Source organism: Gorilla gorilla, chromosome X (assembly GCF_029281585.2).
Source record: "Gorilla gorilla gorilla isolate KB3781 chromosome X, NHGRI_mGorGor1-v2.1_pri, whole genome shotgun sequence".
NCBI lineage: Eukaryota > Metazoa > Chordata > Mammalia > Primates > Hominidae > Gorilla > Gorilla gorilla.
The window spans coordinates 166321455-166348510 of NC_073247.2; the positions used below are offsets into that span (position 1 = coordinate 166321455).

General features: G+C 41.4%; 1 protein-coding gene across 4 annotated transcripts in view; it reads right to left on the reverse strand.

Annotated features, from left to right (window-relative positions):
- GAB3 (GRB2 associated binding protein 3) overlaps positions 1–27056 on the reverse strand; it is an 81965-nt gene that overhangs the window by 34510 nt on the left and 20399 nt on the right. For 2 of the 4 annotated variants that reach the window (XM_004065150.5, XM_055375933.2), the window contains exons 2-4: positions 12373–12676; positions 9602–9821; positions 8624–9096 (exon numbers count right to left, since the gene is read on the reverse strand). In XM_004065150.5, the coding sequence (XP_004065198.1) occupies positions 8624–9096; positions 9602–9821; positions 12373–12676 (997 nt within the window). The remainder of the gene's footprint in view (positions 1–8623; positions 9097–9601; positions 9822–12372; positions 12677–27056) is intronic. The other 2 variants (XM_055375934.2, XM_019018840.3) reach the window with 1 other exon arrangement.

Genomic DNA, 27056 nt, shown 5'->3' on the forward strand with positions numbered 1-27056 from the left:
CATGCACGCAGATGTTCATTTCAGCACTATTCACAATAGCAAAGGCATGGAATCAACCTAAATGCCCATCGATGACAGATTGGATAAAGAAAATGCGGTCCATATACACCATGGAATACTATGCAGCCATAAAAAATAATGAGATCATGTCCTTTGCAGGAACATATACAGAGCTGGAGGCCACTGTCCTTAGCAAACTAACGCAATAACAGAAAACCCAATACCACATGCTCTCACTTATAAGTCAGAGCTAAATGATGAGAACACATGGACACATAGAGGGGAGCAATAGACACTGGGGCCTATTGGAGGGCAGAGGATGGTAGGAGGGAAAGGATCAGAAAAAATAACCAATGGATACGAGGCTTAATACCTGGGTGATGAAATAGTCAACAAACCTCTATGACACAAGTTTACCTATTTAATAAACCTACACATGTACCCCTGAACTTAAAACAAAAGTTAAAATAAAAAATATATTTAAAAACTGCAATGAGATTATCATCTCACCCCAGTTAATATGGCTTATATCCAAAAGACAGGTAATAACAAATGCTTGTGAGGATGTGGAGAAAAGGGAACCTTTGTACACTGTTGGCAGGAATGTAAATTAGTACAACCACTATGGAGAAGTTTGGAGGTTCCTCAGAAAACTAAAAATCGAGCTACCTGGATCCAGCCAGGGTGGGGGGCTGTGGGGGAAGTGGGGATGGTTAATAGATACACAAATTCATTAGACAGAATAAGACCTAATATTTGACCACACAACAGGGTGACTATAGTCAATAATAACTTAATTGTACATTTTTAAATAACAAAAAGAGTGTAATTGGATTGTTTGTAACATGAAGAATAAATGCATGATGTGATTATTTCACATTGTATGCCTGTATCAAAACATCTCATGTACCCCATAAATATATACACCTACCATGTACCCACAAAAATTAAAAAGAAATAAGAAACTATAAAAGCAAGAGCAAACCAAACTGAAAAATAGTATAAGGAAATAAATAATAAAGATCACATCAGAACTACAGAAAAAGTTCGTTCTTCAAAAAGATAAACAAAATCAATAAGCCACTAGACTAAGTGGTTTAGTCACTTAGTCAGTAACTAGAGTAAGAAAAAGTGAAGAATGCTCAGATAAATAAAATTAGAACTGAAAAAGGAGGCATTACAATAGTTACCAAAGAAATACAAACGGTTATTAGAGACTGTTTTGAACAATTATACATTAACAAATTTGAAAACCCAGAGGAAAAGGATAAATTCCTGGACACGTAAAACCTACCAAGATTGAATCAGAAAGAACTAGAAAACCTGAACAAACCAATAATGAGTAATGAGATTGAATCAATAATAAAAAAAGGTCTCCCAACAAAGTGAAGCCCAGAAACTTGATGGCTTTACTGCTGAATTCTACTAAACATTTGAAGAAGAGGTGACACCAATGCTTCTCAAACTATCCCCCAAAAAATGAAGAGGAGGGAATTCTCCCTAACTCATTCTACGAGACCAGCATCACCCTGATACCAAAACCAGACAAGGACACAAGAAAAAAAAGAAAACTACAGGCCAGTATCTCTGATGAACATAGATGCAAAATCTTCAACAAAATACCAGGTTTAGTACCTAGGTTATGAAATAATCTGTACAACAAACCCAGTGACACGCATTTCCCTATGTAACAAACCTGCACATGTACCCGAAACCTAAAATAAAAGTTTAAAAAATTAAAAAATTAAAAAATACTAGCAACCTGAGTCAAACAATACATCATAAAGATAATACACCATGATCAAGTGGGATTAATCTCAGAGACGCAAGAATGAGACACATCACATCAACAGAATCAAGGATAAAAACCATATGATCATCTCAATAGATGCATAAAAAGCATTTGATAAAATTCAACATCCCTTCATGATTAAAAAAAACTATCAACAAACTAGGCATATAAGGAACATACCTCAAAATAATAAAGGCTATATACGACAAACCCACAGACAACATCATAGAGAATGGGGAAATGCTGAAAGCCTTTCCTCCAAGAACTAGAACAAGAAAAGAATGCCCACTTTCGCCACTTTTATTCAACATATTACTGGAAGTCCTGGCCAGAGCAATCAGGCAAAAGAAAGAAATAAAAGATATCCAAATTGGAAAAGAGGAAGACAAATTCTATTTGCACATGACATAATATTAAATACAGGAAAATTTAAAGATGCTACCAAAAAACTCTTAGAACTGATAAATGAATTTAGTAAGTTTGCAGGATACAAAATCAACATACAAAAATCTGTAGCATTTCTATACATCAAACAATGAGCTAGCTGAAAAAGAAAGGAAGAAAGCAATCCCATTTACAATAGCTACAAAAAATTTCCCAGGGATAAATTTAATGAAAGAGGTGAAAGACCTGTACAATGAAAACTAAACTACAAAACACTGATAAAAAGAATTGAAGAGGACACAAACAAATGGAAAGAAGAATTAATATTCTTCTGGATCTGGCCGGGCATGGTGGCTCGCACCTGTAATCCTGGCACTTTGGGAGGCCGAGGCAGGCAGATCACCTTAGGTTGGGAGTTCGAGACCAGCCTGATCAATATGGTGAAACCCCATCTCTACTAATAATACGAAAATTAGCTGGGCGTGGTGGGGCATGCGTGTAATCCCAGCTACTCGGGAGGCTGAGGCAGGAGAATCGCTTGAACCTGGAAGGCAGAGGTTGCAGTGAGCCAAGATCGCACCACTGCACTCCGGCCTGGGCAACAGTGCAAGACTCCATCTCAAAAAAAAAAAATGCTCATGGATCAGAAGAATTAATATTGTTAAAATGAACATGCTATCCAAAGTTATCTACAGATTTAATGCACTCTCTATCAGAATATCAGTATATCAATTATGTTCTTCACAGAAATAGAAAAAACAATCCTAAAATGTATATGGAACCACAAAAGACCTTGAACATCCAAAGCAATACTGAGCAAAAAGAACAAATCTGGGCTGGACATAGTGGCTTATGCCTGTAATCCCAGTACTTTGGGAAGCTGAGGTGGGAGGATCGCTTGAGGTCAGGAGGTCGAGATCAGCCTGGGCAACATAGCAAGACCCTGCCTCTAAAAAAAAATTTTTTTTCAAAGTAGCCAAGTGTGGTGGCGTGAGCCTGTAGTCCCAGCAGCTTGGGGGACTGAGGTGGGAGGATTATTTAAGGCCACAAGTTTGAGGCTGTAGTGATCTATGATCACACCACTGCACTGAAGCCTGGGTGACAGAATGAGACCTTGTTTCTGAAAAAAAAAAAAAAAAAATTTAGAAAGAACAAAGCTGGAGGCATCAAACTACGCCAATTCAAAATATACAAAATTACAATAACCCAAACAGCATGATGATATTGGTATGAAAACAGACACATAGACCAATGGAACAGAATAGAGAACCCAGAAATAAATCCACATTTTATGACGTCAGCATAGCATTTTTACCAAAACCAAAGACGTCATGATAAAAGAAAGTTACAGGACAATCTCCTTCATGAACACAGATTTTTTTTGAAGTTCTAAACAAAATATGAGCAAAACAAATCTAGTAATTTATAAAAAGGATAGGTATCATGATAAAGTTGGGTTTATTCCAGAAATGCCAAGGTTAGTTTAGCACTAAAAAAATTATCCAGTGAATTTCTTGACATTAACATGATAAAAATAATATGATTATAAAGTGCTTCAACCACAAAAAATGATAATTATATTAGGTAATGTTTGTTAATTAGCTTGATTTTAATCATTCCATGATATAGATGTATATCAAAACATCATATTGTATCCCATAAATGTATACAATTATTTGTCAATTAAAAATAAAAGAAATACATCTATTCATGACTTTAGAAAATAACAGTTAGCAAAGTAGAAAATATGTGAATGACTTTAATCTAATGAATGATACCTACAATATTCCACAGCAAACCACATTGTAACGGTGAAATATTAGAAGCTTTCTATCTGAGATCAGGAATGATACAAGGATCCGTATTGTCACCATGACTATTCAGTAACGTCCTGGACTTCTTATCCCATGCAGTGACATAAGAAAAAGTAATGAAAAATACAAGGGTTGTTAAAGAAAAAACAAAGCTATTATTATTTGCAGGCAATATAATTATATGCAAAGAAAAGACAAAATAATCCATAGTTTTAAAAAGCTGGATATAAAATCAAAATCCAAAACTCAATTTAAGTTTTCATACAACAGCAAAAAAAGTTATTAAAATACCATTGACAATAACATAAAAAATAGCAAATACATGGAAATGTATTAAGAGATATGTAAAATTTCTACACTAAAAACTATAAAACATTATATACACAAATTAAATAAAACCTACGTCGTACTGGCATAAAAACAGATACATAAACCAAAAGAACAGAACAGAGAGGCCAGAAATACACCCACATGTACATGGTCAACTATGCTTTGACAAGAGTGCAAAGAATACACAATGGAGAAAGGAGAGTCTCTTCAATAAATTGTGTTGGGAAAACTGGATATCCACATGCAAAAGAATGAAGTTGGGCCCTTTTCTTATACCATATACAAAAAATTAACTTGAAATGGATTATAGACTTCAATCTAAAATCTAAAACCATTTAGCCCCTAGAAGAAAATATAGGGGGAAAGCTCATTGACATTGGTATTGATTGACAATGATATTTTGGATATGATTCCAAATGCACAGGAAAAATAGCAAAAATTAACAAGCGGAGCTACATCAAACTAACAAGTGTCTGCTCAGCAAAGGAAACAATCAACAAAATGAAAAGGCAACCTAGAGAATGAGAGAAAATATTTGCAAATCATATAAAAGGGGTTAACAGTAAAAATATATAAGGAACTCACATAACTGAGTAGCAAAAAAACCAAATGACCTAATTTTAAAATGGGCAAAGATCCGAATAGACATTTCTCAAATGGCCAACAGGTATATGAAAAAATGCTCGACATCACTAACCATCATGGAAATGCAAATCAGAACCACACAAGGTATCGGCCCACACCTGTGAGGATGGCTAATATCAAAAAAGAGAAGAAATACAAGTGTTGGAGAGCATGTAGAGAAGAGAACCCTTGTACACTGTTGGTGGGAAGGTAAATTGGTATAGCCATTATGGAAAACAGTATGGAGGTTCCTCAGAAACTAAAAATATAACTACCTTATGATCCAGCAATCTCTCTTCTGGATACATATCCAAAAGAAATGAAATCAGTATGTCAAAGAGATACTTGCCCTCCTGTGTTTATTGCAGCACTATTCACAATAGCCACAACATGTGATATGGTTTGGCCCTGTGTCCCCCACAAATCTCATGTTGAATTGTAATTCCCAGTGTTGGAAGTAGGGCCTGGTGGGAGGTGATTGGATCATGGGGGTGGTTTCTAATGGTTTAGCACCATCCCCCTAGTGCTGTCTTGTGATAGAGCTCTCACAAGATCTGGTTGTTTAAAAGTGTGTAGCACCTCCCCCTTCACTCTCTTCCTCCTGCTCCAGCCATGTAAGACATGCTTCCTTTCTCTTTGTCTTCTTCCATGATTGTAAGTTTCCTGAGGCCTCCCTAGCCATGCTTCCTGTACAGCCTGTGGAACTGTGAGTGAGTCAATTAAATCTCTTTGCTTTATAAATTACCCAAATTACCCAGTCTCAGGCAGTTTTTTTTTTTTTTTTTTTTGAGACGAAGTCTTGCTCTGTCGCCCAGACTGGAGTGCAGTGGTGTGATCTCGGCTCACTGCAAACTCTGCCTCCCAGGTTCAAGCGATTCTCCTGCCTCAGCCTCCCGAGTAGCTGGGACCACAGGCACCCGCCACCACACTGGGTAATTTTTGTATTTTTAGTAGAGACAGGGTTCCACCATATTGGCCAGGCTGGTCTTGAACCTCTAACCTTGTGATCTGCCCGCCCCCGCCTCCCAAAGTGCTGGGATTACAGTCTGAGCCACCGCACCCAGCCTCAAATAGTTCTTTAGTCCATTCTCATACTGAGAATGGACTAATACAACATGTAGTCAATTTGTGTCCATCACTGGATGAATGGATAAAGGATATAATGGATATAAAAAATGTGGTATATATTCAGAATGGAATATTACTCAGCCTTAAAAAGGAATGGTATCCTGTCATTTGTGACAACATGGGTAAACCAGGATGAGATTATGTTCAGTGAAATGAGCTGGGCACAGAAAAAAAAATACTGCACGATTTCACTTATATGTGGAATCTAAAAAAGTCAAACTCATGGCAATAGTAAAATGGTGGTTGTCAGGGACTGGGGAATGCAGGTAAATGAGAATATGTTGGTCAAAAGGTACAAACTTTCAGTGATAAGTGAACAAGTCTGGGGGATCCAATGTACAGCATGGGTGGGCATGGATGTGTTAATTAGTTTGACTGTAATAATCAGTACGTAATGCATATGCATATCAAATCATCATGTTCTGATGCATATGCATTCACACCTTGAATATGTGCAATCTTTATTTGTCAATTAAATATTTTAAAATACAAAAATAAGACCTATAGAAATGGAAGCATATTTCCTATTCATGGATTGGAAAATTCAACATTGTAAAGATGTCAAATCTTCACAAACCCATCTACAGATCGGATGCAATCCTCCTCAAATCCCCAATATATTTATATATGTGTGTCTAGAACCTGACCAGCTGACTGTAAAACTGACCCTAGAATAGCCATTATATTCTCAAAGGCAGGAGGACTTGTCCTACTGGATATTGAGATAGAATGGTACAGTAATTAAGAGTGTGGTATTGGTGCAAGCTGGACAAGTAGGCTCCAAGGGATAGAAAGCAGAAAGGAAACTCAGACCCTCACATACGTGGGCACTTCATCTATGGCAGAGGGGGCGCTGGAGAGCCATGGGGACAGGACGGCCTTGCAGGGTCATCGGATGGAGATCCAGATGGACAAAAACGAACCTTGACCTCACTCTGCCACCACGTACCAACACAGATTCCAGGCAAATCTCAGTGGGAAAGGCAGAACAATAAACTTTATGCATTCCCTCAGCTTTATCAGAGCCATTTTGCTTCTAGGCACCACTGTTGTTTGGTCTTTGTTTCATGGTCAAAACCTCTATTTTACTTAGTTTTAATCTTTGTTTGCCTTCATGTAAAAGAACACAACCTAATTGTTTTATGTTTGTGTTGAAATTTCAAATTATTTCAAGTTTTTGTTCTTCAATTTAAGACTTTTAATTCATTTTCATATGTTGTTATTCTACTGGTTTTATTCATTTCACTTCCTAAAATCTGCTTAACCACTTTCATTTTTCCCTTTTTGTCAACTGTTCACACATGTTAGCATATCCAGATCATCTGTGTAATCAGTATACATCTATTTCATAAGGACTGTCAAAAGGAAGCAACATACATAATGGTAACATCATTAGGGACATTAGGGAAGGTTTTTACTAGTGACTTAATTCTCAGTCAGAATGAGAGATTCGTACAATTTGAAAATAAATTTGCACTCCTTCCACTTTCCATAATTCCTTGAAAACATGGCCTAAATAAGTAGTGATGTGTGGGTGATTATATTTCAATGGAGAGAGAAAGAAAGAGAGAGAAGAAAGAAAAAAGGAGAAAGACACAGAGATAGACAACTAGTTTTTGTGTCTGTCTGTGTATCTGCGAGATACAGACTGATGTAAGAAAGAAGAGCAAAATGCTAAGGTTGGTTGGCTCATGGCAGAAAGATGAGGTGGCCCAGCAAAGCAGTAAAGAAGAGGTTACTGAAAAACCACAATGAATGGGCTTGAATTGGCTTTCACCAAACAGCTTCTGAAGGCCAGAGAGGCCCAGGTGGAAAGAAACAGGTGGAGGAAGATGGAACTGCAAGCAGAATTGCAAGATAACCTCGCGAGGATAAATGGCCTTATAGAAAAGGGCAAAAGAGGGCTGTGGGAGGGCCCTTTGTACAGCCACTTAGAATTTGGAAAGAACAAGTCTAGTGGGATGATGAATGAGGTTGATGGGATTGCTAAAAAACAGAAGGCAGTGATGGTCTGTGGTCTCAGGACTCTCTATGTATGTGAGAGAGAGGCAAAGAAGGGAATGGGACTGAGTTAAGACAAAAGACATCAACTTTTGTACCAAGTGGGTCCCTGAGTGACTCCAAAAAACACTAGGAGCTCAGACTCAGGTGGGAAGCTTACCACATGGGCAAGGACTTGCATGGGCAAGCCCATCACAAGGGACCAGGGTTCCAACCTATTGCAGCATCTATGGGGACCTAAATGTCTCTCCTGGTGGTCAGGCTCAAAGGAGGGGTGGGGGGGATCCAGGAACAGAAGAGTGCTGCTTTCAGGGTATATGCTTCCACCAAGGATCCAGCTCCATTAGAAGTAGGCCAGCCTGAGCAAGGGACAAGCACATATGTACACAAGTACACACTACTGATGTGGCTTTTTACCAAGCTGCACACATCAAGGTAATTCTAACCCAGCCCCATCGTTTTGGTCCATCGGCACGACCTCACATGGGCACAAAGAGTGAAGAGGAGCCAGGGTTTTCTTGGCGCCTGAATCTTAGGACCCAACACTTACCTTTCCAGGTTCTCATGTTGTCTAAACCAGAGAGGGAGATTCTTCTTGGAACCAGAGTGCATTCTGGCTTCTTGCTACCACTGTGTGTACTCCACTCCTCTTGGCGCCGTTCAGACAGATGGCTTGGCTTAGGGGGGCGGGGAGGTGGAGTGTTGGACATAATGTCTAGTTCTTTTGCTCCACAGGGTAAGGAACCTTGATTTTTATCTACCTGAATGGTGGAACTTAAGGAACTTTCCAGCAATGGTGAAGAAGACAAGTGGTCCCTGGGTGGCCCATTGATTTCTCTACTCCAGATCAGGGCAGCCTGAGGCCTCGAGGATGGCACCTCCTGAGCTCCACTGCCATGGCATGAGGGGTGGACCAAATGACTGGAGGGGAGCGGCTGCAGGCAGTCAACAAAAACATCATCAAATGAAGCCTGTTCCAATGAACGGTCTGAGTTTGACCAGCTATCACATCTGGTGGGTAGACTGGGGAAGAAAAGCATGTAAGTTGGACTAAAATGCAGCCATCCACCCACCACAAAACCAATGCTGGCCTCATTCCCATCTCCCCAGTACCACCTTGCTTGCTACTTGCATAGCCACATTCCCTCTACAACACTCAGTTGCACCAACCCCTTGGTGTGGCAAAAGAAAAATGGTTTGTTGATTTTTTCATCCTCTAAGCATCAGATACACATGAAAATGCAAGGCTAGAAGTGAAAACCACAATGCTGAAAAGCATGACTCATTCTGTTTAGTATACTACATGCTTCATCTTTCACAGTGGTTCATAGCAATCTGTTTCTGCCTTGACATTGGCAGGAAGAGAGGTGACAGCAGACACACCCACTACAAAATGCTACCACTAAATGGACTAATTTGGTGAAGCACACTGAACACATCTCAGCTACGGACTGCAAGAGGAGGCAGTGTGACTCTAGAGAGCATGCTAGCAGGCCCAGCTCAGACAGAGTCCTGGGCATAAGCATACCTGGTATGGTGCAGTCTTCCAGTCTCGCAGTTGGACAAAACCAGATAATCTGGAAGGAAGAGAAGCTCTGACTCACTTCTGGTTTCCTCAGTGGCTACGGCATTAGTGTTTGGGTCATCTCTTGGCAAAGAGGAGCTGGCAGCATGGGCGGTAAGAAGGGAGCTGGCAGAGGATGGCTGCAGGGAGGAGGGCGTGTAAGAGAGGCTCTCCATGGAATCTGCTGGAGAAATCATTTCCCAGGTTAATGTTTAAGAATGGCTATAACACGCACTCAAAATTTCTCCAACAGCATCAAAGAAGCCAAACAGAAGATGCAAATCACAGCTGGTGTTTGTACTGATGGAAAAGACCATTTCCCCAAGCTATAAACAATGTCTGGGAAAGAAGGCCAATGTTTCAAGAGCAAAGTGTTGAATCAATTAAGAGTAAAAAACCCAGCATTCTTGGCCTAAAAATCTGCAGTTAATCTATGCACAGCTTCTTTATGGCCCTCAGCAGCAGCCCTGCCTCATTGTTTTTTCACTCAACAAACAAACATATATATATATATATATGCATAACAAGTACATGCATATAGTTATATATGTACTTGTGCATATATATGTATACCTATACATGTTTATTATATAGGTATATGTCTATATAGAATACCTATTACATCTACCATGTGCCCAGAATGCCACTAACCCTCACAATACAGCCAAGACAAAGATCCTGCCCTTATTGAAGTTTAAATTCTAGCAGAGAAGACAGACAAATAACACATAAATAAAGAATCCTGTTCATCACTGTTATAAGTAAAGGGAAGGAAAGAAACACGGTGCTGTGGTGGCTGGAAAAGTCCATTTCTTTTTCTCAAGGAGCATAACATTCTCCCCATCACCTGAGAACATGGTCCTTAAGATGAATTTGAATCAGGAATCAATGAGAACTCCAGATCAGAAACAGCCAATGAAAAGCCTGCTTTTATTTCCCTTTTGAACCAAGTTAATAGTCCAGGATTCCTGAGTCAGGATGACCCAGAACTGCCTAGGTTCAAGTCCAGGCTCTACTACATAGCCATTACTACATGGCCTGCCTTCTCCAAGTTTCCTTTTCTATAAAGTGGAGATAATAATCACACATAGGCCATAGAACTGCTGTGGGGATGAGACAAGTTAATATACAAAAGCATTTCAACAGAGCTCCTGGCCAGGGTACACACACAATGTGTTGACTACTATATGGTTGCTGGAGACAGAACCAAACACTCTGTGAAAAGTCACAAGAAAGCCCTTTGGGTGTAATTCTCAGATGAAGAGGACCCTGCTCTTATGTGGTTCTAAAAACTGAGGCGGGGGGCTACAGAGAATGGAAAGGGTCATAGGTGAGTTTTCTGGCTTCCTCCAACTTCATGCCGGGGCAGGCTCTCAAGTTTCGGCCTGGTGCCTTACTCATTCCTGGTGCTCTTGGGTTATTGGGAAACATATTATATATGTATGTTTTAGGATAACTCCTGGATAAGGAAAGAAACAGAGGAGATATATAACACAGTATACGACGATATACCTAGTTAGGGCTGAAGGTGCAGAACAGGGTGGTAAAGAGCCAGCAGCAAGGCTGGAGAAGTTGGTCAGGGAGGTTCTGCTTGATTTGCATAATGTCAGACTCTAGACAGAATCTACTTAATGCTGCTTTTCCAATTAAGTTTTGTCCATTGTACCAAGGATAAAGAACTTGCCATCACTTCATTTCCTTTTATATGAGTGCTCCCAATGCTCAGCAATATTATTGAATAGCCTCACTTAATATGCTTCCCTGGTTCATGAAACCAAAAGGAATGTGTTCTCAGGAAGCACACTCTTGTGCCTGTCCTGGAGGGAGATTCAACTCTGACTCTCCATTGCCACCTAGCGTTAGAGTGTGGATATTTCAGCGGCAGATGGTGGAAACCATGCAGTAACCCTTAAAATGTTGAAGCAACTATAGATTACAGGATTTAGGGGCAAAGTTTTGTCTACTAGACTAAGAGGCTAAAAGAAACCAGATTCAAAATCTCATATTTTGAGGAATAGGACATGTTGCAATAGTGTCAGGGGCTCAACAACAAAATCCATGAAGGGAAGTGAATTGTAACCCTAGGTTACAATATAGCTGGAAAATTACATAGGATGAGTTGTGTGTGTGTGCGTGTGTGCGTGTGGCAGAGAGAGAGAGAGAGACTCTGGGGTACTCTTCATGGGTCAATTGCTCCCACTGCCCAGAAATGGCCCAGAGCAAACTTACAACTAATTTCCTCTGCAGAGAACTTGAGACATTTGGAGGTATCAGGAAATCTTTCTTGCCTACGATAAGTAGCCAAGTTCTCTCTTCCTACCATTTAGTGATGAACAACCCAATAGGCACCAGAAATGCTGGAGTTCCACAATATTTTGAAGTATGGCAATATTTGATATTTCTAGAAGGTCATGAGTGTCAGCATCATGGGAAGACATCCTCATCCACATTTGACTTTCACTGTGGCTGAATGAGAGCAAAGACATGAAGGGGTTTTAAAGCCATTAAAGTAACCTGCAATGCTCAGTGTGCGCATGGACTCTGCCTTCCCACATTTGGACTGGGTAAAAGAGGGCAATTTCCAGTATTGTATTTGGTAGGAACAGTTCTGATATAAATTAGCCTGCCAAAACACCCTCAAGGAGGCAGGCTTGGCATCTTGAACTGTTTTTCTGCAGTAACCCTCCAGTCCTGGGATACCCCTTAGCACATGGGAGCCCCAATTCCGCTCTTACCTGCACCATCCTCCAGGTGGCCAAGGTTGCAGACCTGACTGATGCTGTGCACCCACACCTGCATTTCTTGCTCAGTTTTGGCCACCAGGTAGAATGTACGGGAAGTAGTCTTGACAATGAACACGAAATTATTCTGAAATTCCTTCCGAACAAAGCTGGGGCCCACATGCTTCCACACTGCACACTCGCTGAGGTCTATCACCCGGATGGGCTTGCTGGAGTGCTTGTTCCTGTAGTACTCCAAGACATCGGGGTTGCCGCTCATGCGGCCTCGCCGGAGGACAAACCAGCGCTTGCGCCAGGCCTGCAGAAAGGCAATTCAATAAGGAGTTACTGGACCAATTTCTCTTGTTTCTCAGGCTATGCCAAGAACCCATGTCATGACAAGGACAGCAGGAAGCTGTCCATTCTAATCAGCCATTCTAATGATGAAACGCTTTGTATTACAGGACTAGTGCCCATCTTCAAGTCTGCTTTATTGGATGATTTTAAGGACGGGTCAGGATTGGAGAGTCTAGTAATGGGATTCACACCCACAGTTTGAAGGGCCAGAATTATACAATCATTGAAATTGATGCAGCAAAGGAATGTAGTACAAATTTAACATATGCTGAAGCTTTAAAAGAATCTTAGCAATAAAGAACTAGAAGGAAGCTTTCTTACTATTATCTATCTCAGTTCAAGAGCCAATATCATACATTAAAATCAGATGAAAATCACAAATGCTCACCACTGCCCCAGTATCTTCCAACATTGTTATTTAAGTTCTACACAACTGGCCAAGAAGGAAAATCATACACATTGGAGAGGAGGAGAGAGGATTGCCAGTGTCTGAAGGTGACAAATTGTCTTCCATAAAACCCCCAATGATGATTAAAACACTAATAGAATTCTCAGAGAATTAACTAGCTTGGCTAGTTACACTTCCTATGTAAGAGACCCTTGTCTAAGCGCTTTACTGTAACCCATTTAATCCCTAAAACTATACTATGGGAGGGGTAACTATTACTATCTCCATCTTATGTCTGATAAAATTGAGGTTCAGAGAGATTAAGTAATGTGCTCAAGGTCACATCGCTAAACAACTGTAGGAATGAATTTGAACTCAGGTTGGGATGGAAGGATCGGTAATGGATGTGAAGTTAAAAAATAAAGAGAGAGAGGAAGTGTAGCCAGCTCGCCAGAAACATCTGACTGTAAAGGGGGAAAGCTCTGGGGTCAAGGGATTTTTTAAAGATGGGAGACTCTTAAGCATTCATCCTCTAAGTCACAGTGTTTTTCAACCAGGGATGGTATAATTCCTCTCGGGAGCATCTGAAAATATGTGGGTTTTGCTTGTTATAAAGGCTGGAGATGGAGTGGGGGGTGGGGCATGGCAGGATTGGCCTAAAGCTATCAGTGCCCCTGTTTTGAAACACTGTAAAAACAAAAAGGAATTTTCCTTAATGGAATAGGAATCTTGGAAAGAGCCAAGCCTGGAAGTCAGATGAACAGGTAAAGCTCAGTCCATGCTCAGAAAAGAAAAGAGAATGATATTCCACAAAAACCAGTGCCAAGATATGACAGGTCTCTTTTCGTGCCCTGAGAACAACTGAGAATGACCTAGGGCTCCTTGGCTTCCCACTCACCACTGACTTAGAATTTTTGATGTAGACAGTACCATCTTGGCTCAGTACAAAGAAAGGGTGCAGATCTCTGGCCTGGGGAAAGAGGTATTTACAACTGACCAAAGCCCTAGGGAGTCCCCTGGATCTGTAAACCTCCCTGCCCTCTCATGGAGCCAGGGGGAAGGAAATGTTTGAGTTCCTTGTCTTACATTTAGGTGCCCTTTGTTCATCGAAGGGCCAGATAGGCCAGCCTGCGTGGATAGCGTATCCTTACTTTCTGCGGTAGGGAACTATGGCATTAGCCCCAGTTGGGAATTGAGCACAGAGAAGGATGACGGCTGACCGCAGGAAGATTTATAGCTCTGTGGTTTTTCTCTCCCATGCGGTAGCATGTGTGACAGCAGGAAGTGTGGGGTTCTGCCAGGAGGTACAGCGACCCCTGGGACAGGAAGTCTTTTGTATCTCTAGCTTCATTTATGTGTGATACTTTTTAAGCCCACCAGCTTTGACCAAGAGGCCAGGGAAAAAGGAAAAGACACTATTTGGAGTATTCTCAGCTCCCTCCCTGCTCAGAGAACATGAATCTGAGATGGCAGAGAATCCAAAGAAGCACTGACCTCCAATTATGCCTTAGAATAAAAAGCCCTCCCAGGACTGAGGCAAGGGGCAGCAAGCAGAAGGAAGGCAGTCACTCCATGTCAGGTTGGGGCAGGTGAACCCTGGTTTGCTCCTGCCTTTACAGACAGTATAAAGCTTTGAGAAGAGGTCTGGCCATGAGTCAAACAAGGAGACAATCTCAGGAGACAAACAACGTGGTGTGATTAAGTCCATGTTTTTAAGACAGGAAAAATAACAGCATGTTTGTATGCTCGTGGGGGTGACCCAAGAGAGAGAGAAAAATTGATTCAATAAATTCCTGTTGCAAAAACGTGGCACTGGATGGGAGTAGAGCCACTAAACATAAGAGAAGGAGCTCAAGTCTTGCTGCGGGGTTTGAAAGTGGGAAACCTGGGCTTCTGGCATCAACTGAGGCAAACAGGAACATAAGGCCTAGTCCAGGGAAGGGGCTCAGGGGATGAGAGAATGCCACGTGTGCCTGCTGAGGAAAGCTTTCATGGGGAGGGAGCATGGGGTGCTCCAAACTTTCCAAAAGCCACTTTGGTGGGGGAAATGTAAAGAGGAACTTTGTTGCACTTCCCAAAAATGATTCTAAAAGAGGAAGTCAAACTAAGCACAGAAACAAGTTTCACATTAACCGCTCTTAGTGTTATGGAGACAATAGATTTCTTATCTTTTAATAACAATATTGGAAGAGAAGTAACACCAAGAGTTTATTTGAGTGCCTACTCTGCACTGTGCATCCTGCTAGACAATGAGGCTAGAAAAGGGGATTAGAGCTGGTCCCTAAAAGACCTCACTCTCTAGCTGGGATAGGGAGAAGGGTAGAATTATGATATGGGTAGATTTCAACTCAGCGTAGTGAGCGGTCTAGCAGAAGAATGAACCAGGAGTGGTGGGAGTGCAATGGGAAGAGTGACATGAAGAAGTTTGGGCTTTATCCATTCATTCAACAATTACCTGTTGATAGCCCACTAATATGCTGGACACTGTGCAGATACTGGGGAAGATGAAGTGAGCAAGCCACATGCCCTGCCACTCACAGTCTCATGGGCAACAAGGGAGTGAGCAGATGGATAAACAGACGATTGCAATCAGTGAGATAAGTGCTACGATAAGGCAAAACCAAGATGCTATGGGAACAAACAAAAGAGGCATCTCTCTCAGATCAGTTGTCTGGGGAGGCTTCCAGGAAGAAGTGGTGACTAAGCTAAGGCTAAAGTGGGGCAGGAGGAAGCAGTGTGCACAAAGGCATTAAGGTGGAAAGGCTCAAAACTTTGCGTAAGTAGTTCAGCAGGGCTGGAAGGCAGGCATGAGGGTGGAAAGGAAAAAGAACAGTCACACAGTAACTTAAATAGGACGTAGCATAGTCTTGATGCTGAATCATGCAAAATCGCCAGTGTGTCATCCCTTAGGTTTTTAAATCTCTACATAAGAGTTCTGACTATGCAAAAACAGAAATGAGGTGTTCTTGGAGCTCTTTGCTAAGTAGGTAAAACCAGAGGCCACATATAGTTCTGTTCCACCAGGCTTACAGGCTTCTGGAAAATGGAAGACATGTGACAAAGCCCCTGAAAGCAGTCAGTCTGCCAGCACTAAAGTGAAGCTTTTTACAGTGAAACAATGCCACAAGGAATGACGAGGGCCATGTCAAAAGGACTTAGGGGCTAACCTGAAGAGGCTACCACTGGCCATATATGAAAGAATTTTTGCTTTCATAAATAGTCATATGCTGCATGACATAATAGTAACAATGAACCAAATACACAACGGTGGTCCTATAAGATTTTTTTTCAATCCTCTGAGACATCTGAATCCCAAAAGATTTAATACCATATTTTTATTGTACCTTTTCTATGTTTAGATACACAAATACCTACCATTGTGTTACAATTGCCTACAGTATTCAATATAGTACCATACTGTACAGGTTTGTAGCCCAGAAGCAACAGGCTATAACATATAGCCTAGGTGTGTAATAAGCTAGGTTTGTGTAAGTACACCCTGTGATGTTTGCAAAGTGACTAAATCACCTAATGACACATTTCTCAGAACATATGCCCGTCATTGAATGATGCATGATTGTGTAATAATTATAGTAGCTTGAAATCCATCAAATACACTTAAATCCATGAGTTCCTTGTGATATTAGAAAAAGAATTTGTCGTCAGGAGATCGAGACCATCCTGGCTAACACAGTGAAACCCCGTCTCTACTAAAAATACAAAAAATTAGCCGGGCGAGGTAGCGGGCACCTGTAGTCCCAGCTACTCGGGAGGCTGAGGCAGGAGAATGGCGTGAACCCCGGGGGGTGGAGCCTGCAGTGAGCCGAGATCGCGCCACTGCACTCCAGCCTGGGCGATAGGGAGACTCCGTCTCAAAAAAAAAAAAAAAAAAAAAAAAGAAAAAGAATTTGTCATCTTCAGAGGATGTAAGGGAACTACTTCATTTCCTTTGAAAACTACTTAAGTAAAAGGGAAGAATCAAGCATTATCCAACCTTTCCTCTACGTGAGCTGTCCCACTTGGGTAGATGAAGGGAATGTCTCTTTATGAATGTATTCTGATCAGTAATGGAAAAACAAATGACAGAATTAGAATATCCCCATTTGCTAGCCCCAGTGAATTAATAGGTATAGCTATTAAGCATCAACAGCTGCTAACTTGGGAAAAGAAACAATCAGACATTTTGTGCCTTCGATAGCCTGATATGAGGGTGCAATCAGCAGAAGCCAGCCTGTGGAAAACTCTACAGGTCAAAAGCCCAGGTTCTTCAATGGATAGGTTATAAGAAAAAGAAAAGCACAGGAAAGGAAGCAATCAATAAAATGAAAAGGCAACCTATATACTGGGAAAAAATGTTTGCAAACTACATTAAGGGGTTAATATTCAAAATTTACAAAGAACTCTTACAAGTCAATTGCGGAAAAAGAAACAAAAAATGGGTGAAGGATCTGAACAGACATTTCTCCAATGAAGACATAAAAATGTCTAGCAGGTATCTTAGTCCATTTTCTTTTGCCATAACAGAATATCTGAGATTGGATAATTTATAACAATATTAGTTTATTTCGCTCATGGTTCTGGAGACTGGGAAGTCCAAAGGCATAGCACCAGCATCTGCTCAGCATCTGGTGAGGATCTGCTTGCTGTGTCACCCCATAGCAGAAGGCAGAAGGGCAAGCGAGTGCACGCAAGAGCAAGAGAGAGCTGAACTTACTTTTAGAACAAACCCACTCTCTTGATAACAAACCCACTCCCTTGACACTGACATAAACCCATTCATGAGGGCTGACTTCATGACCTAATCATCTCTTAAAGGTCCCACCTCCCAACACTGTTGCATTAGGGATTAAGTTTCCAACACATGAACTTTGGAGGACACATTCAAGTATAGCAACAGGTATATGAAAAGATGCTCAATATCACTAATCACCAAGGAAATGCAAATGAAAACCACAATGAGATATCACTTCATATTCATCAGAATGGCAATTATCAAAAAGACAAGCGATAACAAGTGTTGGTGAGGGTATGGAGAAAAGGAAACCCTAGTATACTGTTGGTGGGAATGTAGATTCATACAACCCTTATGGAAAACACTATGGAGGTTCCTAAGGAAGTTGAAATTAGACCTACCACATGACCCAGCAGACCCTGACCCAGCAGACCCTCTTCTGAGTATAGACCCAAAGGAAGTGAAATCACCCTCTCATAAAGATATCTGTACTCCCATGATCACTGCAGCATTAATTTACAATGGCCAAGATATGGAAACAACCTAGGTGTCTGTTGACAGATAAGTGGATAAAGATATTGTGGCATGTGCATCGCATCACACTATGAAATATTATTCATCCTTAAAAAGGAAGGAGATCCTGCCATTTGCAAAAAGATAGATGGATCTAGAGGACATTATGTTAAGTGAAACAGGCCAGACACAGAAAGACAAATACTGAATGATCTGTTTTGTATGTGGGGGGAAAAGGTCAAATGTACTGTGGTATATTTATAAATATAAAAAAAAAACTGGTTACCAGGGACAAGATGGGAGGAAATGGGAAGAAGTAGGTCAAAGGATACAAAGTAGCAAATATGTAAGAGGAGCAAGTCTAGAGATCCAATGTACAGCATGAGGACTGCAGCTAAAGATCCAACCGGCAGCTAATGCAATCGTATTGCCTTAGGGATTTCTGTGAAATAAGTAGATTTTTGCTGCTATTGACACACACAAAGTAAACATGTGAGATTGTATGTTAATTTACTTCACTTTAGTAACCATTTACTATCCATTGGTATCCTATAAGGTCATGTTGTAAACTCCAAATTATATACAATAAAATTTACTTTTAAAAAGAAAAGAAAAATAAAGGGACAGAGGAGATATCTATGGATTAAATGATACTTAAAAGACACATCAAAATGTTTAAGTGTGCCTAGCAGATACTCATTTGAGTGATAAAAACATTAAAAATACAAAGAAGATATTTCTATACATGTCAGGATGGTAGTTATTTATGGGGAGAAGAAGGAGGTTATGATCGAGAAGGACACATGGAGGGAATTCTGTTGTGGGTGGCAAAGTTCTATTTGTCAATACATTTGTTTTATGTGGTTTGCAATATTTGTGTTTTCTTTTCTTTCTTTTTTTTTGACAGAGTTTTTTGCTCTTGTCGCCCAGGCTGGAGTGCAGTGGCGTGATCTTGGCTCACTGCAACCTCCACCTCCCGGTTTCAAGCGATTCTCCTGCCTCAGCCTCCCAAGTAGCTGGGATTACAGGCATGCACCACCATGCCCGGCTAATTTTTTGTATCTTTAGTAGAGATGGGGTTTCGCCATGTTGGTCAGGCTGGTCTCGAACTCCTGACCTCAGGTGACCTGCCTGCCTCAGCCTCCCAAAGTGCTGGGATTACAGGCGTGAACCACCGTGCCCGGCCTTGTGTTTTCTTTTATGACAAAAAAAATCTTAAAACAATTCCTCTGTACAGGGCACATTTGTGGATTCATTCAATCAATATTTACCGAGTGTCCACTATGTGCCAGACACTGTGCATGTAAAGAAAAAGGGTGCTATGTTTATCAGGGAGTTTGTAAGCTCACAGGATGAGGAAGGAAAGCAGAGGTTTATGCTCAATGTCCAGCATCAACTACCAGATGTGAGGAGAGGGAGTCAGAGTATAAATAAGAGATAAGTAGAGGGGTCTGAACCTAAGAAGTTCAGAGATGGGTCAGGAAGTAAAAAGTATAAAAGATGATGGTGAACACTTCAGAATAGAGGGTGTGGGGATGTTAGGACCTGAGGGCTGCCCTCTCTTCTTACTGAGATGTTTGCATTTTATGGAAACATAAAATTGCAGGCTTGCTGGCTTCAAGTAGCTGCACTGGACTTCACCTTCTCCCCTCAGGCCTTCTCTGCTGGGTAGGTCATGAGCAGCTTGGGAAGCCAAGATAGAAAAGGGTGAGGTCAAGAGTTCAGGATAGACTGTGAAGATGAGCTTGGGTCAAGAGGATATAGAAAGCGGAATCACTATGCAAACAAGTATCCATAACAGTAACTTAGAGAAATGGAGTACAAAAATGGGCAGGGGGAGGCACTGAATTGAAAGTCAGGAGACCTGAATTTGAATTCTGATTCTACTTTCTGTGTGACTTTGAGCACACAGTACTTGAGTAACTCAACTTCTGCAAACCTCAGTCCTGTCATCTGTAAATGGAAATAGTAAACCCTGGCCTGTCACCCTTATGGTATGATTGTAGTGAACCAATGAGAAACAATGGCAAAACATTATCAATGTAAAACTAACTTATTAAACGACAATGTGGGCTGGGTGCGGTGGCTCACGCCTGTTATCCCAGCAGTTTGGGAGACCGAGACGGGTGGATCATTTGAAGTCTGGAATTCGAGACCAGCCTGACCAACATGGTGAAACCCCGTCTCTACTAAAAATACAAAAATTAGCCAGGTGTGATGGCACGCACCTGTAATCCCAACTACTCAGGAGGCTGAGGCAGAATTGCTTGAACCCAGTATGTGGAGTTTGCAGTTAGCCGAGATTGGGCCACTGCACTCCAGCCTGGGCAACAGAGTGAGACTTCATCTTAAATAAATAAATAAATAAATAAATAAATAAAAATAAAATGACAATGTGACTGTTGGCCCCCAGGGCTCATGGCATCACTTGCCTTGGGGAAACTGCTTCTCCCCTTCTGGAGCCCATGTCTCCATACTATACAATGATGAGCTCAGAGGGCTTTTCCAGCTCTGACCATCAAAAAATCCACTTCCCATCAGCCTTTTCTGCCACAGCAACCAAGCTGACTCATTACCACCGACCAGTATCATCTCTAACAACAAAACCCTGCAATATCCTGTAACCTTGTGGAAAGGTGTTTGTGCTCATTTCTAGTCTCCTCCAGGAAGGTGTGTTTAGGTCACAGGCTTGTTAGTTTTTATAAAATTGTTAGAGAACAGTTTAATCCCATTCTTCTGAGAGTAAAAGCTACACATCGTTCTCATCTTAAAACAATCCAACTTGCTGATTAGATAGTTAACAAACATCTCCAAGTTCGTTTCTTAATGGAGTGAACAAAGGTGCGAGTACCTGCAAGGCTGAAGTGGGTCCTATGCAATGGCAGGTGTCACCGCCCCCCCAAATTCATATGTTAAACTCCTAAGCCCCCAGTATCCCCGAATATAAACTTATATGGAAATAGTCTTTAGCAAGTTAAAGTGGGGTCATAATCATATATGACTGGTGTCTTCATAAAAAGGGGAAATTGGAACACAGAGATGCATAGAAGGAAGACATCGTGAAAAGACACAGAGAGAAGATGGCCATCTACAAGTCAAGGAGAGAAGCCTGGAACACATCCTTCCCTCACAGCCTTGAGAAGGAACCAAATCTGCTGACAGCTTAATTTCAGATGTCCAGCCTCCAGAACTGTGAGACTATAATGCACCTCTCTTGTCTAAGCCACCCAGTCTGTGGTACTTTGTTACAGCAGCCCTGGGAAACTAATACACTCTGCAACCTTTATTATGCATCTGAATCACCTGGAAGGACTTCCACTTCCAGCCACATTAGTGTACTCAACACTGAACTTGCCTCCTACCCATAAAACCAATTAGAAAACTAGACCAAATAAATACATGAAATAGACATTAGATGGCAGTCAGTGCAGAGCTATGGCCTCTATAAAAAGGAAAGCAAAAGAGGTGAGTCCCTGATCACCCTGGCTTTCATCCTGTAAGCACTTTCTCAACCATGGCTATCTCACAGAGTTGAGAAAGCAGAGATCGGAATTCTGGGTGGTTGAGGTGGCTAGAATTTGCAGGACAAAGGACCACAGAGAACACAGCTATGTAGAGAAAGAGCTCTACAAATCTACATAGGTGTTTCCCCATGAGACTTTGGCTGAATACTAACATTCATGTGTGTAGAGTGAAACCCTATGAGGTGCATCCTAAAACAACTACTGAAGACCCCCAATCTAAACAACTGCCAGAGCTCACACAGGGCTGGGAGATGTTTGAGTGCTGATCAGCCACAATGGAGAGACCTGGAACATTCAGTAGAGACTCAAAGAGAGGCCACATCTTAGAAGCAGGAGTAAGGCCAAACTAGCCCTAGAGTACAGGCTGCTCTAGACTTGCCCTAAGAAAGCTTAAAAAGAAGGCTTGGAATGATCAAGTTCATCAGCAAGGTAATGAATTGCTGGCCAAAACAAAAATTCAACACTCTAAGGAAAGACAAAAGTAGACACTCAACAATATAATATTTACAATGAAAACATCCAAGAAATTACTAAATATGCAAAGAAGCATAAAAATATGACTCATAACCAAAGGAAAAATCAGTCAATAGAAAGAAACCTAGAAATAACAGAGATGATAGAATGAGCAGACAACTTTAAAACAGCTATTATAACATTTGAGATTTAAAGGAAAATACGAACATAATGAGAGAAATGGAAGTTACAGACAAGAAAAAAATGGAACATGTGTAGGTAAAAAATACAATATCTGAAACAAAAAAATACACTAGATGGGCGTAATAACATCTCAGACTCTGAAGAAGTGATCATCAAACCTGAAGCACAGATAGAAAAGCCTGGGAAGAGAGGAATAACCAGAATCACCCAGAGAGCTGTTAAAAATGCACATTCCTGGACCTCACCTCCAGAGATCCTAATTCACCAGGCCTGACTTGGTGCAGAGGTGCAGATCACGATGCATAAAAGTAAGCGGCCACAGATGAAAATAAAAGAGGCTTCATCCAGTCTCATTTCCCTTAACTACCATCTATTTGATGATGGTTTACAAAATTATGCTTCCAATCTGGATCTTTCCCATGAACTTCAGACCCATATAGCCAACCATCTAACTGACATCTCCACTTACATATCTAAGAGGTCCGTCAAACTTAACATGGCCAAAATGCAGCTTTTATTTCATGGCCACTTAACCCTCTCCTCTCCCAGCCTCTCAATACCTCCCAATGGTATCGCCATCCTTCCATTCTGTAAATACAAAAACTTTGGAGTGATCTTTGCTTCCACTCTCCATATCCAAACCACTAGTGAGTTCTGTTGACTCTACTTTGAAAACATTCCAAATCAATCCACTTCTCTCCATGCACCACCCCTGCCCCACAACCACCCTAGTCCAAGTCACCATTGTCTCTCACCTGAGTAATTGAAATAGCCTCTTGTCTTCCCACATCCACTCTCAACTCCCCCCATAAATTCATTCTTAACAAAGAAGTCAATAACATTTTAAAATCATAAATCAGATCATGTTGTTCCCTTGGTTAGCACCCTCCAAAGGCTTCCCAATATATTAATAACAAAACCCAAACTCTTTCACATAGCCTAGAACGTCCCAGATGAACTGGCTCTGCCTGTCTCTCCCACTTCACATCTCAGCCACTCTCTTGCTCTTCCACACTGGTCTTTTTGCTGTTCCTGAACATGTAGAATCTCCTCTCCATCTTGGGGGTTTTGCCTTACTTGTTCCTTCTCCATGGAATACTCTGTCACACAGATCTTTGCATGGCTGCCATGCAGATCTCTGCTTCCTGTCACTGAGACCTGAACTTAATTGTCATCTCTCAGAGAGACCCTCTCTGATCATCCATATTGAAGTGGCCAGCCACAGTCATTCTCTGCCTCCAGCACTAGAATGTGAGCTCCCGGACAGTAGAGACTTTGTCTGTCTTGATCACTGTTTTATCCTCTGGGCCTAGTACTGCCTGACACCGGATAGTTGCTCAGTAAATACTTGTTGAATGAATGAATTGTACATGTGATTTCATGATATCATAGACCTAGGTTTAAAACACTACTCTTGAGGAACAAGACTAGTATTGTAGTTTATAGCAAACCTAATCACCAGAATGTACTCATCATATATTTATGTGCTAGGAGCTGGAGATGTAACAGTGAACCAGATAGACATAGTCTCCAAGCTGGAACTTAGGCTGTCAGGCAAGGCATCATACCAGAGTTTTAACTCAAAACCAGCAAATACTCTATCCAGATATTGCAGCATGTTGTTCAGGACTAAACTGAACAACGAACAAGGCTTAGAAGTTTGGACACGTTCCTCCTGCACTCAATTCTACTTGCACAGTAAAATAAACCTGGCTGGGTTATAGCAAGTTTCACTTCTTTGGCTCCAGAATTCACTCCAATAAAATTGAAGTGGCCCGCCTGGATTGTATCCATTGTCAAAAGACACAGAAATGAACTGAGAAACATCCTGAAAGTCTCTGAGGCTGTAAAGAGACACCTCTGATTTAAACTACTTTTCTGGTGAGAGTGATTATTGTCCCTTTGTTTCAGCAGAATTGGCCCTCTGCCCCCTCTGCGGTGGTGAAATCCCAAAGCTATGAAATCATTTCCTTCACATGTGCACAGGAGGGGTCAGCAACCTGCCTTCAGAGCCAGGCTTTCCAACTCAGGCTGAGGGGGAAGAACCTGTATCTATCTGCATTTGGAGCTCTACGTTTTGATCCTTCAATACTGCTGTCATTTCAGCAATGACACTTTTTGACTGAATCTGCCAAAAGGAATTGTGTGGGCCTCTTCCCCTCCTGACCCATGGACGTGCTTCATACTGTCCTGGCCAAGAGCGTCTAGAGCGCCAGGATTTTGGTGCTCAGATTCTGATTGTTCTGATTGCTTACAGGTGTTGGTCTCCTTCTGAGCTGCTTTTTCAGTGGCCTTATTGACCAGGTATAGGAGATGCCTCAGATTAAAAGACAACAAGGAGAAAAAGAAAATGTTGCTAAGAACCTACCTGAACCAACTGTGAAAGGCTTTCAAGTTGAATGTAAATTGATGAGACGTTGGAAATGGAACTAGCTTGGGGAGCAGTTGGAGTTACAGATAGAACACAGAAATCCTGGAAACCAAGCCACACCCAGTAAACAGCAACTGGCTCCAACTTTCCCTGGGATCTTAGCCTGTGCTGACCTAAACTGTATGCTCTGTGAAGGCAAGGACGTTGCCCATCTTGGTCCCTAAAGTACCTCCAACATCTTTAACAGTCTTGGCATACAATACATACTCAATGTGTTGTTGTGGACAGCATGACTGACTAAAGTATGGCTATAAAGGAGCAACACAAGGGATCTTTGTGATGGAACAGTTCAGTATTGGTTTCAGTGGTGGGTACATGACTCTACACAGGTGATGAAATCACACAGAGCTACACATGCACACACATGCACGTGTAAGGGGTGACATCTACAGCTGCTCTTAGAGGGTATCAATGTCATTTGCTGTTGTGAGACCGAACTAGAATTATGCTAGATGGCGACACTGAGGGAACTGGGGGAAAAGGTGCACTGGTTTCCTGGACATTTCTTTACAACTTCCTGTGAATCTAGTGATTTCAAAATAGTAAGTTTACAAAAAGACACTCAATCCAAAGGAAATTTTAAAAGTGCAGAAAAAGAAACCTAGAAAAGATAGGGCAAATAAAAAGCACAATAAGATCCTTGACTTTAATCCAAAGGCACCCATAATTACTTTAAATGTAAATGGACTCAATGCTCTTGTGAAAAGACATTTATCCCATGCCTACTGTGAACCAAGCCCGGTGATGTGTGCAAGGGAAACAGCGAAGAATATGACCCAGGCCCTGCTCCTATGATGCTTGGTGCAATGAACCAAGAACTGGGCCAAATGCTGTTAATGAGTGCCACCTGGATGAGTTCGTAACTGCCAGAGGTTTGGAGTGACGGAAGATGAAGCTAGAGATGTGGCAGTAGCAGACAAGTTGCAAGGAGAATTAACAGGACTGGGTCACCAAATGCATGTGGGCCACCAGGGAGAGGAAAGGATTCCGACTGAATCACAGGGTTCTGGTTTGCAATTAGCAGATAATACTATTGTGTAACATGCTATCAAGGCCTCATGGAACAAATGAGCTTTCACTGATGACATTTCTTTCTCCTACAAGTTTTTATCAATTGACATTCCTAATCTCGTGCAGTGGTCAAGGCAGCTACTACCCTAACTTTCCAGAAAAAGAAACTGGTACTCAGACAGATGAAGTGGCTTTCTCACTGAGTAACAGTGAATCTGAACCCACGGCTCCCCCATTCAGTGTTCAACAACATTGTTTCAAATTATTTGAAATTAAAGAAGAGAGAAAACAGAGCCACAGTAAGGAGAGGGTATGTGCCCGTTCAAGTTGGTTGATGACCCTTCAAGATAGCTTAGAACTTTACCAGGCAAGTTTTCGAGCTGGTTGCTCCTGCCACGCTCTGCAGTTTGCTGTGGGGGTATCTGCAGGAAAACAGTCATGTGCTAGAGCACTTTGGGCACTGTTCTATCACATGGAACTGTCAAAGTTATTTCCTCTGATTTAGCTCTGTATTGCAAAGTTGGATATTTCTGTCCCTTCATGTGCAAACATTCTTTGGAGTCCAGAAGACACAGAGGAAAAGAAGGAAAGAGGAATAAGAATTTCTCTTGTCTGATTTACTGACTTTTCATTTCCTTTGACACCCTTCCTCACACCTGTTCCTCTGACTATGGACAACTTTCCCCTACCGTGTTTTTCTTGTTCTTGTGTTGCTATTGACATATACTTAGTAGATTCTAGTTACTGTTTAGAAAACCTAACAACTCAATTACTGACTGCCACTTGCAAGGCCCCTAGGAATTTTGGATGTGGTCCCAGAACATGAAATGAAATAAAGCATTTGGTAACAACTTAGAGATTTTTGGTAACTTCCCAAGACCTGCTCCTCTAAGCTGATCTCCCGTTCTCTGCCCAGTAGCTACACCTTGAACGCACTCACGAGGCTGGGGGTTGTTTATGTGTTGCAAAAGGTAAGCATCATTAAAGAAACAGAAATCTGGTTAATTTTCTATTTTCTGCTGAGCTTTACTCAAGAGGGCCCTTTCCCTCCACCTTCTACTTCCTTGCCAAGGGGGGCCACAAAGG